Source organism: Arabidopsis lyrata (assembly GCF_000004255.2).
Source record: "Arabidopsis lyrata subsp. lyrata unplaced genomic scaffold ARALYscaffold_2, whole genome shotgun sequence".
Lineage (NCBI taxonomy): Eukaryota > Viridiplantae > Streptophyta > Magnoliopsida > Brassicales > Brassicaceae > Arabidopsis > Arabidopsis lyrata.
In genome coordinates this window covers 14,244,842-14,261,225 of record NW_003302554.1, presented here as the reverse complement: position 1 = coordinate 14,261,225, position 16,384 = coordinate 14,244,842, and the positions used below count along the sequence as shown (strand labels likewise).

The 16,384-nt window shown below is 34.7% G+C and overlaps 3 protein-coding genes across 4 annotated transcripts; 1 reads left to right on the top strand and 2 right to left on the bottom strand.

The window, feature by feature from the left end:
• The first annotated feature begins 5,793 nt into the window (after nt 1–5,793).
• Nucleotides 5,794–8,001, top strand: LOC9324823 (ESF1 homolog). Its single transcript, XM_002888714.2, has 4 exons — nt 5,794–6,510; nt 6,602–6,809; nt 6,891–7,676; nt 7,770–8,001. Exons 1-4 carry the CDS (start codon nt 5,976–5,978, stop codon nt 7,852–7,854), a joined length of 1,614 nt encoding a protein of 537 aa, XP_002888760.1. The 5' UTR covers nt 5,794–5,975; the 3' UTR covers nt 7,855–8,001.
• A 574-nt stretch (nt 8,002–8,575) lies between these two features.
• On the bottom strand, nt 8,576–9,602 carry LOC9324822 (50S ribosomal protein L7/L12). Its single transcript, XM_021010202.1, has one exon. The coding sequence runs from the start codon at nt 9,491–9,493 to the stop codon at nt 8,867–8,869; it is 627 nt and encodes a 208-aa protein (XP_020865861.1). The 5' UTR covers nt 9,494–9,602; the 3' UTR covers nt 8,576–8,866.
• A 3,680-nt stretch (nt 9,603–13,282) lies between these two features.
• On the bottom strand, nt 13,283–16,189 carry LOC9323349 (serine/arginine repetitive matrix protein 1). Of its 2 annotated transcripts, none has more exons than XM_021035659.1 (8): nt 16,058–16,189; nt 15,755–15,931; nt 15,441–15,577; nt 15,194–15,225; nt 14,206–15,119; nt 13,923–14,003; nt 13,728–13,790; nt 13,283–13,626 (listed from the first exon to the last, which is right to left on the bottom strand). In XM_021035659.1, exons 2-8 carry the CDS (start codon nt 15,809–15,811, stop codon nt 13,576–13,578), a joined length of 1,335 nt encoding a protein of 444 aa, XP_020891318.1. In that variant the 5' UTR covers nt 15,812–15,931; nt 16,058–16,189; the 3' UTR covers nt 13,283–13,575. The 2 variants fall into 2 exon arrangements, with proteins under 2 accessions (XP_020891318.1, XP_020891317.1); XM_021035658.1 differs by having other exon boundaries at nt 15,755–15,911.
• Nucleotides 16,190–16,384: the final 195 nt, after the last annotated feature.

Here is a 16,384-nt window from a genome sequence, read left to right as displayed (position 1 = left end):
TTTTCAAAAATACCCCTTTTTTAAAATCTTATAAAAAATGCTCTTAAAAATATAAGATTTACCCAAATATGTATGTAATATTATTAAAACATACACAAACTACATTTATGTGTATCTAAAATCTTATAAATACTTTATAAATACCTTATAAATGCATTTTAAATACCTTTAAAAACCATTAAAATATCTTGTAAAACCTTTGAAAAACCTTTAAAATCCTTTAAAATAACTTGTAAAACCTTTAAAAACACCTTATAAAACCTTATAAATACTTGGATCGAGTCTTCAAGTAGTAGTTACAATCCATAAGTACCTTATAAACCTAATAAAACATTATAAAAATTTCAGATTTAAAAAGGGGCATTTTTGAAAATTGACATCTAAAAGGGGCATTTTTGAAAAGGGACACACCAAAAGGGGTATTTTTAACAATTTCCCTAGATTTTATAACTAAAACTACAATCTATTTACTTAATTATCATTTTAATCTGAACATAATGCGGATAAAGTCTTATAACTTTCTTTACTTAACGATACCATAAGTATTTGATTAATGTTTTAGGTTGCGATCCGGATGTCCCTGGTATTAGTCGAAAAACATTCCAAATTTAGGTTAGACAGTATGATAAATCTTTCGAAAAAATTCTACTTTATAGTCTTTTGGTGCATTTTTACCGGGACTAACGAGATTAATGATATAATATATATAAAAATAAGATAATTAGGAGTTTAAATAAGATTGGTTAATTAGAGGAAAGGGAAACAGTGGTCGGGAGCGTGTGGGAAAGAGTAGTGGAAGTCTTTTTCGCAGAACCGGAGATTTTCTTCACATTCCTTTTTGTATCAATATGTCATATATATGTGATCCCTTATTGGTTTAATTATGCCATAAAAGTGTTAAATCATTGGCCTGTTTTTATTAATCACTACTGTAGTTACTTTCTTTCACGTGTGCCTTACAAAATCTTTGATTTATACCATAAGTATTTTTGCTCTTTCGTCTTTAATTATACCATTGGGCATTGGGATAAGATCTCGGTTTATCGTAATTAATTAATGATTATAAATAATTCATCTCGATTTATAAAATGATACCAGTTCTATATCCAAATTTTCGCTTGCCGTATAATATCAGGTGTATTAGAACAAATGTTTCATATTTGTTTTGTGTGATTTGTCTATGCAAATTTGCATAACATTTCTAAATATGTTCATACTGACTAGAATTAAAACTTATGGAATAGCTAATATACATCAATCACACTTTTGTATACTATGTAACTAGTTGACTATACTAATTAAACAGTGATGAAGTAGATACTATAATTAAATTCTGCACAAAATGATTATGTTGGAGTCATTAAATAAAAACTGCCAAATATAACTCTCTATTGTTGACAAAGAAAAAATTTCTCTATTTTATTTTTTAAAAACACTCTTGGTATAAAAAAATCCATGGTGAAATTAGTTTGAAATTTTGTGTTTCTATCAAATTTCTGGTTATAAGAAAAAAACTAATTTAATTTTTCTAAAGCCTTGTCCAAAAAAAAAAAAAGTTATCATTTTTTAAAGCCAAAAAGGGCGGAAAAGCTACTAGGCTACTAGCAACGCAGGTAAAGAAAATAACGTCGAGAAAATAACCATTCAAAACTACATTGTACCATATAAATTAGAAACAAATAGGATACTTTTTGAATTAGAAATATTTTGTTGGTATCTTCGGCGGAAGACCTTCTTCATTATCTATTTGTTATGGCTATAGGTTGGTCTACTAATTCGTTTTCTCTGTTTAGGTAGACAATATTTAAAAAATATTACTTACATTCAGATTCTGCATTCACATTTACAGTTACATTAACATTTTTATCATGCATTTTATGTTTATTTATATTAACATTAATGAAGCCAAGAAATTGAAATCTGAAAGGAGGGAAAATATGCACCTCCCAACCTACAACAATTTATCAGACTGACACTACATTCTCGTGGTAGGGTTTGTCATTTTTGTTAATGTCTTATTTTCTTGAAGAAAATCAAGACGATTCATGGCTCATGGGAGCTCTTGCCTTATAGTCAAAGGTCATTGTTGAATGGTTATTTCAGATCTAATTATATCGTACATATGATATCACTAGACATGATCTTATACTATCATCGTCACATTAATTGATACTACTCATTAAGAAATGTTCTTTTTCTTTCTCCTGTACTGTAGCATAGTCAACTCAGACCCTATTGATATATCTCTTGGATATGTAATCATAATAATGCATATTTTTGTAATATACAATGATGATCATGAGTCCATGTTGAGTTACTAGAATTACAATGAATAGTTAACAAGTGGGTCTAGTCATTTTCAGCAATATATGTTTTTTTTTTTATAAACCCTATCGGCTGATCCGGTCAGCCCCGGTAGAAACGCACCGAAGTGCTTCAGAGTGAACTTCTCCCCGAAGGGCCGCCACACTGTCTGTCCCGAGTTTGAAATGCTTTCCGACTAATACCAAGGGGTAGCCAGATCGCCTGTTACTGGACTATCAAGTAAGCCCAGACTTTCTACACAAATGTGTTTTTGTTTCCAACGTGGATCGAACCTGGATTAGTTCCTTCAAACTTTCTCCAATTCTCAACAACCACTGGACCACAGGACATGTTCTTTTCTTTCTACATTGAATAAATTTTGGGAAGCATTTCCACAATATTCTTTTTAAAGGAGAACATGAAAATGAATAATCAAAACATTGAAAAATCGGTGAATTCAAATCATTGAAGCTACCAATTTCAATGGAATGATAATGACGCCTATATAACAACATGAATTTTAAAATTCGAGTTCCAGACTCCGATTTATTATATAACAACATGAATTTTAGTTTTTCACATTTTTTCTGTCTATAATCAAACTATCAAACATATCAACAACACTTGCAAGATGAGTGATGAATAGTGACATTTTCACATACACTGTACAACACAGTAACTAAAGATCATTGTTTCTCGTGTCCACTTTGTTCTTCTTCGTTGAAGTAAATTTATTTCGTTTCTTAAGGTTGAAGAAGTATTTAGTAAACAATATTTTTGAATCTTTACACTGCAAAAACTGGAGTTAATTTTGTTGAAAAATTAAGAATTACATGTACGAAGGGAGAAAATCATACTAATTAAGTTTTAGTTTTGTTGGTCTCCAAAAACAAGTTATTTTGTATACATTGAAAAAAGCATATAACCATAGCAAAATAGCTGTTAATATATAAATGTATAGTTTTGAGTTTCTTTTGACTATTATTTATAGCTAAGTTTTCAGTTTTTCACTATCTCCATATTATCACCATTTGAATACAATCAAACTTTTTATATTTAGAGTATATAGTTAAGCAAAATCCCAAAAATAAAAACCTAGCTAGCTAGGAAAATATTCCTCTATAAATTAAAAATACACTAAGCTATCTAATTCTAAACAATCTGGTACGAGTTGCCATCGAGATTTACACACAAAAAATGTTCATCAAAGGGACCCTTTTTCATCTTTAATCTTTTTGGACATTGGTCGGCGTTGGCCGATTATGACTCGCTATACCACGATTTATGTCCCTTGTTATATATATATATATATATATATATATATATATATTCCTATTTGTCTCGATCCTCTTTTTTCTTTTGTTCAAGTAACCTCTCTATCTTTCTTGTTTGTGGAATACAGGCTCCGATCAAATTCAATCACATGTCATCATTTCTCTAAGATATATGTTTCGACGTCAACAACTAATTTAATTTCAGTTAGTTTTTGTGTGTGTGTGTGTATATATATATTCTGTGATAATAAACATATAAACTATTTTCAACAACGTGCAGCGTATTTGAAAACCCAAGTAGATATCATTAAATTACAAATTTTAGTATTAATTTGGTTTCCTATACGTATATATATGTAGATATGCCAAAATTCAATCATCCTTTATATTATGGATGTTTATTTGCTTTAGAGTTGTAAGGAAATAGTTTTCGATGGTTCATGTATTTCTCAATGTATAACACATTATCACGTCGTCAAAACTATATAAATAGTTAAATGGTACTAAAATAATCCGTACTTAGATACATAATATTAGGACATACATCACATATCACCAAAAATAATAATAATAATGGGACATGCATAGAAGAATGAAAATTTTTTAAAAAAAAACTGAGGGCTGTTTTCAAGAAACAAAAAAAAAGCCTCAAATGGAATTCGTAGGATATTACAATGAAAAAAATATGACTGTAATATCACTTCAAACACTTAGTTAAAAACCGACTATAGTACATACTATTCTTTTACTTTATCTAGTTATATTTTACAATTGTATATATTTTATCTATTCTTTCATAATATATATACAATTGTGTATATATATATATATATATACAACATGTGAAACTAAGTTTAATGTGAGAGTGAAGATGTGGCCCCATTAATTAATGATCTCACATATGTTTTTCAACCTAATAAAAGTGAATTAGTTTCAACAATTTAGGGATACTGATTTTTTTTTTTTTTTAATTATGAAATCATATCTTATAAACACACCTTTTTTTTTTATTATGTACACAGTACACTCAAAAGCTTCGTGTAGCCTATTATCATTGTCATAGTGCCTAAGTTGCTGCTTATCTAACTACCCACTAAGTTTTTTTTAGTTTGGTCTATATCTTAGAGCTCTATTAACTTTAATCGAGATCAATTAACTACTATGGCGGCTTGACAGACTGAGTCTATTCTTTAATGAAAATCTCTATAATGTATAATCATTTTTCTAAGTTTTCGTAGTTATTAGATTTATGGATATCTATCGTGGTTTCAACTTTAAATCTATATAGTATATAGATGACATTATATAAACATGTTCATATCCTTAAAGTTCTAAAGTTACTAAACTTCCTAAAAGATGATAGAAATAGCAACCAGAAAAACTATATTGTATTGACTATTGACTGACTTTAAAACTCAATAGTGTAGGCCAACTCAACCTAACATTAAATATTTATGAAGACTAATTAACAACAATGATAGGGCGCCTCTTAAAATGAAAAAAGTCTTGTGCATGTTTGACTATATAATAACATATAGCTGCATTTATTTCTTTGATATAAATACTTGTATCTCCTTGAACTTAAGTAGTAGAGTGATTATTCGTTGGTGATATTTTAAGACCAAATCCTAAGACGACATATATATATGTAACCCAAAAAATCTAAAGTCATAACCCGTATCTTTAATTTTAAGTATAAGATACGTATTATACTACAGAAACACACACATGTGTAACGGACCAACATGTATGAAGAAATGGTCCCATTGAGAAGAGATCTAATGACTTCAAATCAAGAATGGTCCATTTTACAAAATAGACATGTAAATATATACAAAGCATAATCCCCATCCCTCCAATGGGTCTACACACAGCCTAGCATTTTTTGTATTTTCTGCTCTGTTTTTATTTTTTAATAACTTTACAAAATTACTTTTAATTCTTATTATCTTCAGCTTTTGTTCTGTCATTTTGTATTCTTAAGAAGTTCTCACAACTTCCATCCATGAATTGCAGTGGGTCCTTCAAATCAGCATTAGCACAAAAAAAGGTGTATATCAATGTGACCTTGAAGTTCATAAAAACATGGGGCCTTTGAAAGATGTTGTCTCACATATTCATACATATTTCAATAAATAATTATTGGTCAGTCATGCTAAATGATGTAAGCAAGCAAACATATCATTTATGGTGCTACATCAAGTTATGACAGAGTATGATTGAGGCCAGATATTAACATATGGGCCTAATGGATCAGATTCCAAAGTAATAGGCTTTTAATGAGGCCCAAATAGGCCCATTAACGAATTTTCTTGATGACGCTTTGTTTGCTCACTACGCAGTTTCTTCTCCGGCGAAAGACGAAGAAGAAGATAACGAAAACGAAAACACAAAGCTATGAACGGAGCTACGCTCTGCAATTCCGTTTTGCTCCATTCTCGTTTTCAGTCATCGTTTTCCTTTAAGTCTTCTTCTTCTTCTTCTTCTTCTGCATATCTGATTTCTCCTTCGCTTACTACATCTAAGTATACCTCAATTTCTCATAGAATTCGACAAAGCTTTCGAGCAGTTATCGAAAAAAGAAGTAATGGGTTTTGTTCATTCGCTGTCAAAAAGCGTAATTCCGAGCTGATGGACGATGATGGAGAAGAAGAAGAAGAAGAAGAAGATGATGAGGATTGGGGTGAATTTGATGAAGAAGATGAAGAAGAAGAAGATGAAGGAGAGTTTTTACCAATGGATAAGATGAAGAAATGGTTAGAGAAAAAGCCTCGTGGATTTGGGTTAGGTAAAAAGTACGAAACTTCTATTGAAGATAAGTTGCTCGACGAAATTCAGCAAAGTTGGAAAGCTCAAGCTGCTAATCTCAATAAGCTTAAGAATGATCCTCTCAAGTCTCAACAACTTAAGCGTGACAATAATCTCATCAAAGGTTTCAACTTTTCTTTGTCCCACTCTTTTGAATTCGTTTTAGTTATAATTTGGAATCTTATTTAGTTGTTGTGGATTGTTGGGTTGAAAAGGAACTGGAGAAACTGAAATAGGGTTTCGTGTTCGTGTGACTAATCTTCCTAAGAAGAAGAATGTTCATAGAGATCTTAAGGTTGCGTTTAAAGAAGTAAGTGGCATTTTGTGTATAACACCAGCTGTGTCTGGGAATAAAAAGACTAAGGATCCTGTGTGTAAGGGATTTGCTCATGTTGATTTCAAAAGTGAGATTGAAGCAAATAGGTATGAGAGTTGTGGTGTTTGTAAATTAGTGTTTCTATGATTCTATCTTTGGTGGTGAGGCAAAGTTTTGGTTTTTCTTAGGTTTGTGAAACAGTTCACTGGACAGAGCTTAGCATTTGGGAAGGTTATAAAGCAGATCAAATGTCAGGTTGTGGAGTTTACTTCAGATGAATCGGGGTCGAAGGAAGTGTACATAGATAACGGTTTCAAGGTGCAGAGGCTTCCGTATTCTGGTCTTGAAGGAGATTCTAATGCTGATGTTGTTGAAGAAGAGGCTTTCTTGAGTTCAGGGGAAGAATCAGATGATTCAGAAGAAGAGCTATATGAAACGGAAGTGGTAGAAGATGTGCAAAATCATATCTCTAGTAGCATTGAATCTCCTCCCGTTGAACTGAGACGTGATTCGGAAACCGAGTTAAAGTTTGAGAAACAAGTTGTGAAGGGAGAGATTAGAGAGCATGAGGAACTAGAGACACGTTTAGTTTCATTCCAGGCGAATAAATCCGAGGAAGCTGTAGCGGAAACACGCTTGGATGATGAACAATACGAGGAAGCTGTAGCAGAAACATTCTTGGATGATGAACTTGGTGGGGATGATGTAGAAGAAGTCGCTGAAGAGAATCTTGAACCTCTGAACAATTTATTGTCATCCTCAGAAGAAAATCGAGTAGATAGAATCCGCAGGCTGGAGCAAAAGCTTCTCGGTAAAGAAAAACTCTTGGGTGGAGGAGTTGGCTTTGATAAACCAGAAGCGAAACCCGCTAGAGTCGAAGGGAAGAAGAAGGAGAAAAAGAAGAAGACAAAGATTCTTGTGAAAGGGCAAGCGAAAAATAGCTCAAAGATAGAAATCCCTGGATCTTCAAAGAGGTAAAAAATGCATTATAGCAATCTTGCTAAGAAATAGTTACCAATGTAGAGTTTATACTTAAACTGATTGATTTCTACAATTATGATTCACAGATTAAAGGTGAAGGAGAAGGCTCTCTTAACCGGCGTCTTAGTCAAGTATGCGGCTAAAGTTGCTTCAACCTCAAACAATGAATGATCGATCATTAACAAGTGATCAGTTTTTCTTTTGATATAATCTTTATCAATTGCTGCTAGTAGTGAGCTATCTTCGTTTTGTTCTTGCAAAAGTGTTACATGAATAGGGTATTAAAGTTACGTGAGGATCTGTTAGTTTTTCCTTCTACTACTTCCTCAATTTGTGGAGACAACAACGTGCATAAACTTCACTTTCAAACTTAAAATTGAAACTTTGCAGGTAATATCTAATAGAACATAACCTCCTGCACGACTTCCTCCAAGTGGGTCGATATCTATCAAGTTCTTGCGTCTGTGGAAGCTTCAGCTTCCATGCCAGTTGCTTTGCTGGAAAAGCTTGCTAAGCCTATGCGTATGACTATGCCTTTTCGTGAGTCTAAGCATATGCCTAAGCGTATGACTATGCCTTTTCGTAAGCCTAAGCCAATGCCTAAGACAATGCCCAAGCCTAAGCCAATCCCAACGCCTAAGCCTAAGCCTGAGCCAATGCATAAGGCAAAGACTATCCCTAAGCCAATGCCTAAGACAATGCCCAAGCCTAAGCCAATGCCAATGCCTAACTCTAAGCCTAAGCAAAAACCTAACTTTTGATCGCTGTTTCTTCAAGTATTCCCTGCAAATCGTCTCACCATTTTAAGGGTCCTTTTTATCAAATGGTAGTAATTTGTTCGAATATATGCTGAACATTTCATACTCAAAGATCCTGATATCAACAAAATTGATTTCATGGAGCCAAAGAAACAAGCTTTCATTAGAAATGAACAAAGTTCTGAGTCAAGATCAAAGCCATGGAAAAATAATAACAAACTAAAACAAAGTCTACACTTGTATTATTCTGCAATACATCTTGAACTAGCAACGATTCATCTCTCAAAACCCAATTTAGCAATGAGAAAGAAAGAGCAAGTGTAACAACCTATGACCTTACAAAACCATAATCACCTTGTATCTTGACCTCATAGATGGAACAAAAGAAGAAAAAATCCAACCTTGAAACAAATTGATGATGATGATCACTCCAAAACAACTTTAGCACCAAGTGCTTTCAACTTCTCAAGAATCTTCTCACCTTCTTCTTTAGACAAACCAGCTTTCAAAATGGCAGGAGTCTTCTCCACCAAAGCTTTAGCTTCTTTCAAACCCAAATCAGTAAAACTCCTTAACTCTTTAATAATCTTAATCTTAGCAGATGCTTCAAAAGACTCCAACTTTATCTCAAACACTGTCTTCTCCACTTTAGCTTCTTCACTCACACCACCACCACCACCACTTTGACTCACCATCCCACCACCACCACCACCAGCTCCAGGTTTCATAACAGCGACTGTTGGTAACTCCGTCATACCTTTCTTCTTCATTATAATCTTACCAAGCTCGGAGATTTCTGATAATGTTAGAGATGAGATCTCGTCTACGAGTCTGAATACACGATCCGTTGGTGGACTTCGATGTTCTGTTGGATCAAACGTCGCTGGATCGTAATCTGTTGGGAGCTTTCTCTGATCGAATTCTTCTTCTTCTTCTTCATCTTCAATCTTCGCCGGTTGGGTATAACTCCGGTAACCGCCGATTCGAGAAATGAGTGATAATCTGGAGGAGGTTTGAGATAAATGCTGCCTGAATCTGAGAACTAAGCTCATCTTTAAGCACTGTTTCAGAGCTCTCTACTACTTCACCGATTACGGAAACAGAGGAATGGCAACGAAATGGGGTTATTGGTTCATGTGGAGAAGATGCCCTAAACAGAGACATTGGGAAGAGTCTATGATCAGATAAAAATGTCTAAAAGCCCACTAAAAATAGGCTAGGCCCAATTAGTACCCTTTTTGGCCCAATACTTTTTCTCAAAAACAATGTTTAATTTTGTTTAACTATGTTGTGTTTTCTATTTCTTTTTTTTAAATAACCTTATGTCATTAATTTTTATTTATGTATTTGCCAAGACTTTAAGGTTTAGAATCTATGTATTAAAAAATATTTTCAATAATCATAAAAATATTTTCATATTTCTAAATAAATCAAATATTAGAGGGTGTTGTGTTATTGGTTTGTGATTTAATTAGAGTTTCAGTTACTTAAAATGTTGTAGAATCTGTTGTTATTCAATCAAGATTTTTTAAATTTTGTTAAAGTTTGATGTTATTAGTTTAAGATTTGTAAAAAGTAATATAAAATCTTCATAAATCTAGAGTTATTGGATTCATACTTTTATAAAGTCAATAAAAGTTTTGTGTTATTCAATTAAAACAAAAAAAATCTATGATTGTTAATGAATTAAATTATTATGTTATTTTTTTTTGTCATCAAATTATTATTGTGGATGTCGGATTCACACACTCAAGTATTTTTATTAGTAGGAAAGATTATTCTTGAGAGACAAAAAATAAGAACGTAAAAGGCTTATGAATTGCTACAAAAATTGCTATCGTATTTCTTGCTCAAAAGAGAGATACTCTTTACATGGCCATTGGCCTCTATACTTATACATAGAAAAATGACATTTAAATGGCTAATTAAGTACAATTATTCTCTCTTAAATGTGTCCGTTTTGATTCCTTGACTTTAATGCTCAACGTTTGAATTTGAGTTGACTCTGGTCATTATGGGCCTCGCCTTTCGGCCCAAATGTCCTTGGACCGACTTAACCATGACCTCGTCTCCGGACTCGTGTCGAGGTGCAGTCACTTCGAATTCTCCTTATGGTGGTTACCACTTCGATTGTTCTTTTGACTCGTGGGTCTGATGGGCTTTATCCTTTATGGGCCGCTACCCTGACTACGTGGCAATCTTTGGTTGGTCCTGGACCTCTGGTGCGGGATCCGACGCCAACAATTATGTTATTGGTTTATGACTTTCTACACTTTTTTTTCTCAAAATAAAGTCATGAAAGTATCATTAAAATAGAGAGATTGTTTGGTAAACTTTACAAGATTATGAAAATCTAATCAACAAGATTATAGAAAACTCTTTAGCAATAGTTTAGAATCTTTCATTTGTTTACTTTCTCCGATTTTATAAAAGTTATCAAAACTCTTTGTAAAGTATGAACTTTTAAAAATTTGAACAATATATACAAATAATATGAGTTATAAGAAATTTCTATTGGTAATAACTAATAATTGTAAACAATAACAAACTAAGTATTTCTTATTCAAATAAATCTTGCCAATATATAAGATAAAATTGTCTAATATAATCGAAACTAAATTATCTTCAAGAGCTTATTGTGATTGATACAAATTAGAAAGTTAATCTAGAACTCATAAAATATAATAAAAAGCTAACACAACAAAATGTCGTTGAGATTATTAATAAATATCTGACTTTAGAAGGATCTATAACGAATAAATAAACCCAAATTTTCAACTTAAAAATTGTTGGGCCTACTCAAAAGTAGGACCCTCCAAAAATAAGCGTATGCCACTTAGCGTGGAGAATACACGGTATTCTTTAGTAAAAGGCGAAAGAATAGTTCGCTTTGTACTCACCACATGGCTGCGTGCTTCGAAACAACTGACCAAGGGCTTACTTTATATGCATCGCACACTACTAACAAACTCTCATCTTCCCGATGTGGGACTCTTTCAAACTACTTATTTTACTCTTACGCTTTCGTTACCTTCTGACTTTCTCTATTGTTTCGTCTTTCACGAAAACAAAAATATCCATTTCAGTTCTCTTTCTTCAAATTCTATTTGTCCCACTCTCAGTTTCATCTTCATCCTCACAAATCTTCTTCATCTCCAATTTTTTGCCCTCAGATTGAGATAGAGAGTTAATTTGAATTTGTGGCGTTATTCAAATATATTAAACTTCACGATTGATCCATCCTACTTAGTTTCCATTCCATCAGAAGCTTTTGAGATATGTATGATGAAAGAAATGAATCTGAGTATCTAAATTCATTGAAAATTATGAAGTGACTTTGAAACTGTCCCAAAGGGACCAAACTTCCATTACATTCACGTCCATATGAGCTGTTCCATCATCACAAGTCTGAGATCTTTTCATACGATATAGTCTAGTAGTAACTTTGATTGACCTTCTACACTTTATTGTACCCATTTTCTCAGATTGATCAAAAATACAAAACTATAGTTCAGTTGTTAAAAGGCTGCTAGCTTGTGAAAGCTCTTAAAACCAAAACAAGATGATTTGTTTTATAGGGTAGATGTAAGAACTTGAGCCCTAACACAGTAACACTTCTCCACCGAGACCGAGATAAGAAGGAGATAGAGAAATAAATTAACATCAAAGGCGACGCTATAAAAAGGAGCCTAACGCTTCTCATTGACATTACGGGTGCAAGAGGTTACATTGACATGGGGATCTCATCGAAGCAGAAACCACATGTCTGTACCAATGAACGAAATAAAAGAGGTGATCAGAAACTTAATCCGGGTGAGCAAGGCGATGATGTTTCACTTTGGAGAACAGGGGAGGACAAAATCTCAAAGAAGTTCAGCTCCAAGGGGAACTTAAGGGAAAGCAAGCCAAGGAAAGACTGACTGGTACAATGGCATTTGGTTCCAACACGCAACGCCAAAATACTCTTTTCTTACTTTGATTGCCATTCAAAATCGTCTGACAACAGGGGATGGAATGCGGAGATGGAACAGAGGGCTGAACTCGGACTGTGTGCTATATCGACACCAAGAGGAATCGAGGAATCTTCTATTCTTTGTTTGTCAATTTTCGGCTCAGGTTTGGGGAAACATTGGCTTCGACGTTGCTGAGAACTGCTTTCTCCAAGGAATGGGAAGAGCTTGTCATCGTGATAAGTGACAATGAGATTTCACAAAGCTAAGCTCTTTTATCCTCTGCAAAAAAATGGGACAAGCTAAGACAACAAATAGAACGATAAGAACTATATACAAGAATGAGAAAATGTTTAATAAGGCAAACATTTAACTATTGCTTAACTCAACTCATAATAGAGCCCAAAACTTTCAACTAAATAATTGTTGGGCCCACTCGAAAGTAGAACCCTCCAAAAATAGGCGTATGCCACTTAGCGTGGAGAGCACACGGTATTCTTTAGTAAAAGGCGAAAGAATAGTTCGCTTTGTGCTCACCACATGGCTGCGTGATTTGAAACTAAGGACCAAGGCCTTGTTTTATATGCATCTTTCCCTTGGAACAACCACTCAGCTTAGCGATGTGGGACTTTTCTCAAACTACTTCTTTTACTCTTACGCTGTCGTTTCTCTCTATTGTTTTGTTTTATTCCACAACAGGTAATATCCATTTCACTTCTAATTACAAATATTTCTGACTCAAGTTCTACTTCTGTTTTTCACACTCTCACAAATCTTCTTTATAATTCACTCTCACAAGTTCTAAATCTTCTTATTAGGAATCCTAATAGTCTACTACGAGAATCAATGGAGTTGGACATAAACGACAGATAAAAACCTATTTTACTTTCAGGGTGAGATTCACTGATTTATATACCAACCAAAAGAGTGTGTTTGGATTACACCAAAACACCGTCGCATTTCACAATTAGGCTGCTTGTTTAACAGATTGTATACCAGAAAAAAGAAAACAAAAATCCATAACAGAGAAGAATTACAAAAGAAAGTTCTGCTGCCTACAATTATCCGGAGAGAAAAGTTTCGGGTTGGATCTCAAAAAATTATCATAGTTGCGAGCCGCATAGACGCTAACAAGACCAAAAAAGAGTGAGAAGCAGCGAGAGGCCAAACCCGTCTTGTCATCGCTACCTTGTTGGAAGAGACGCTATAGCCTGAAGAATCTTCTTCCTTGGACCCTGCATTGCATCAATACAATGATACAAAGTTCAAGATATCTGCTAAAAGAACAGATCAATCTAAATTGTTTTTGATCGATAAGAAACAAAAGAAAAAGTACCATTGGTATGATGAGATCTTTTAGATCACTTTCTTTCATCTGCTTTATTGTGGTCATATCCACCTGTTGTCATATTAGTCAAGTTTGTTATTGAAGAACAATGACAAAACAGAGCTCAGACAACAAAGAACCCATACACTAGTACAATAGCCAAAATCACAAAGCTCTACGATAAGAAAATAATGGCACACTTACTTCCTCTCTCTTAAAGGCAAGGGAGTATTTTCCAAGTCCAATTGAATTTAGAAAGCCATCAACTGATAGAGGCTCTTCCACCTGTTGTTGCACCAAGCAGATATACATGCCATATTATAACATATGTATAAGAACAAGGCATAAAGTTTCGACTATCTGATTACAAAAGGTTTATGGGTCTAAGAATGACACGAGGTAAATATGAAGTACTCACCCAATGTTTAGAAAGAACAAGAAGAGAGTAAATTCATCCAAAAATTGAGAAGAAGAATAAAGATCTTACAGAGAAGGGACTGGTCTGCATCATACTTCCAAGTGGAGGAAGCTGGCTCAATGGAGGCAATGGATGTGGGTTTGGGACTGGAGGAGGTAACATTGGCCTGGCGAAAGGAGCACCACTTGCTGGCACTTGACCATTTAGTACACCTCTAACAGGATACGGGGATGCTCTCATATCATCAAGCATCCTGCTTCGTCCATGAAAATCTTCAATGTTACTACGTGGAGGAGAACCCCTAGAAGAACCCATGTAGCTTCCAGGATTCCTAGGAGGGGAAAAACCCCGAGAAGAACTCATGTAGCTTCCAATATTTCTAGCTGGGGACAGAGCCCTAGAATTACTACTGAAGCTTCTGGTGCTCCTTGGTGGTGATTGATCCCTTGGAGCGCCAAATCTCCTTCCAGCATTCCTTGGAGGTGATCTGTCTCTTGGAGAGCCAATTATCCTTCCAGCATTTCTTGGTGGGGATAAATCCCTTGGACTGGCGATGATCCTTCTACTATTTCTTGGCGCTGATAGATCCCTTGGAGTGCCAATTACCCTTCCAGCATTTCTTGGGGGGGATGGAGCCCTTGGAATGCCAATGATACGTCCAGTATTTCTTGGCGGCGATAGACCCCTGGAAGTATCCACAAATCTCTCTGGAGACCTTCGTCTTAAATCTTCCAAATCCCATGCAGAATGCGAACTACGTGATGAAATCATCTGAGAGGAACCACGAGCAGTTCTTGATGAAGGTAAAGGAAGATCCCTCGGCTCAGCCATACGAGGTCTAATATCAAGGCTACGAGGAGGCTGCTCACTCCTTGAGAGCTTTTCACGAAGATCCATAGTGCTGCCTTCATCGCTCTGAGCTCGCCTCTGGGCATTCTTTTGCATCAGTTTGAATCGGAGATCATTTTGACTGATCTGCAAATCTTAGTAACAAAGAGGGGTGGGTCAGAAATCAGCAAACATGTGCTAGTGTGTATCCAGTAATTCACATCTATACCATTTCCACTCAAACTTGCTTCCCCTCTCTGCCTGCATAAACAAAGAAAAGGGTCATTCATCAACAAGCAGCAACAAGCAAGCACAGAGCATAATCCATCAGTTCATTCATCCAGAGTTCTCAAATCTCAATTATTCCCAAGCACAAGGTCCTAGATTACATGACAATAAGAGCAACAACACAAATTAAGAAGCTCTTGACATTCAATATGCAGTAGCAGTACACATAAGAGGGATAAAGTTAACACCTTTTACTGACCACCTCTTCTCCACCATAAACAGAACTATCTAACTGCTTCCCTAATCTTTCTTTGACAGACCGCTTAGTCCCAATTCTAGGCAACTCATAACCATCATCTAAATCACTTGCAGCTCGATTCACCACCTGCAAAAGAAAACATCACCAAAATAAGCACTTTTCTAGACTCAAAAACTCATAAATCCTACACCAACTCATCTCCATAAATAAAACAATTCTAAAGATTTCATTTTCCAGATTCACCAAATCAAATTAGCTTACACAAAAACAGTGAGATGAACAAAAAAAAAACCTTCAACGTACCTGACCGCTACGCCCTAGAGTTATAGTAACCCTACTCCGTCTCGAAGCTTCCGACATTTGTGAAAACCCTAGGAATATCAACTGGAGCCAATTCTCTAACTTACAGTGAAACAAAACCACGAAGAACCAAAGACACCACAATCACCTCCTTCAAACCCTAATCATACGAAGCCGAATCTACTCAAAATCACAGAGAGTAAAAAGGTATAATCGACAGATACGATTATTCAGATATTCCGGGGAAAAATTTCCGATGAGATTTAAACGGAAAAGAGAAAACAAATCGGAAAAGTTTTAAAATACGTGAAGAATCGGTGGAGACGAAGACGACGTTCGTGACGGACTCTTGGCTTTGAAAGTGCTGCGCAGTGCGAAACCAAAGAGACCTGACTCATCTAGTGGCTTCACATGCTCTCATCAATCGGAACGAAAATTTTACGAGATAGGTTTGGATTTATACAGTATTTACACGTTTGACCCCATAGTTTATTTTTATAATCATCATGTCCTTTTTTATTTGGGAATCTATCAAAAACAATTAAGCAAATCCAAGCATAATAAAATCTTTTAAAACTAATAAAAATAAGATTGTGATATTTTATTAATCTATAAAGTTATTCATGTATAGAT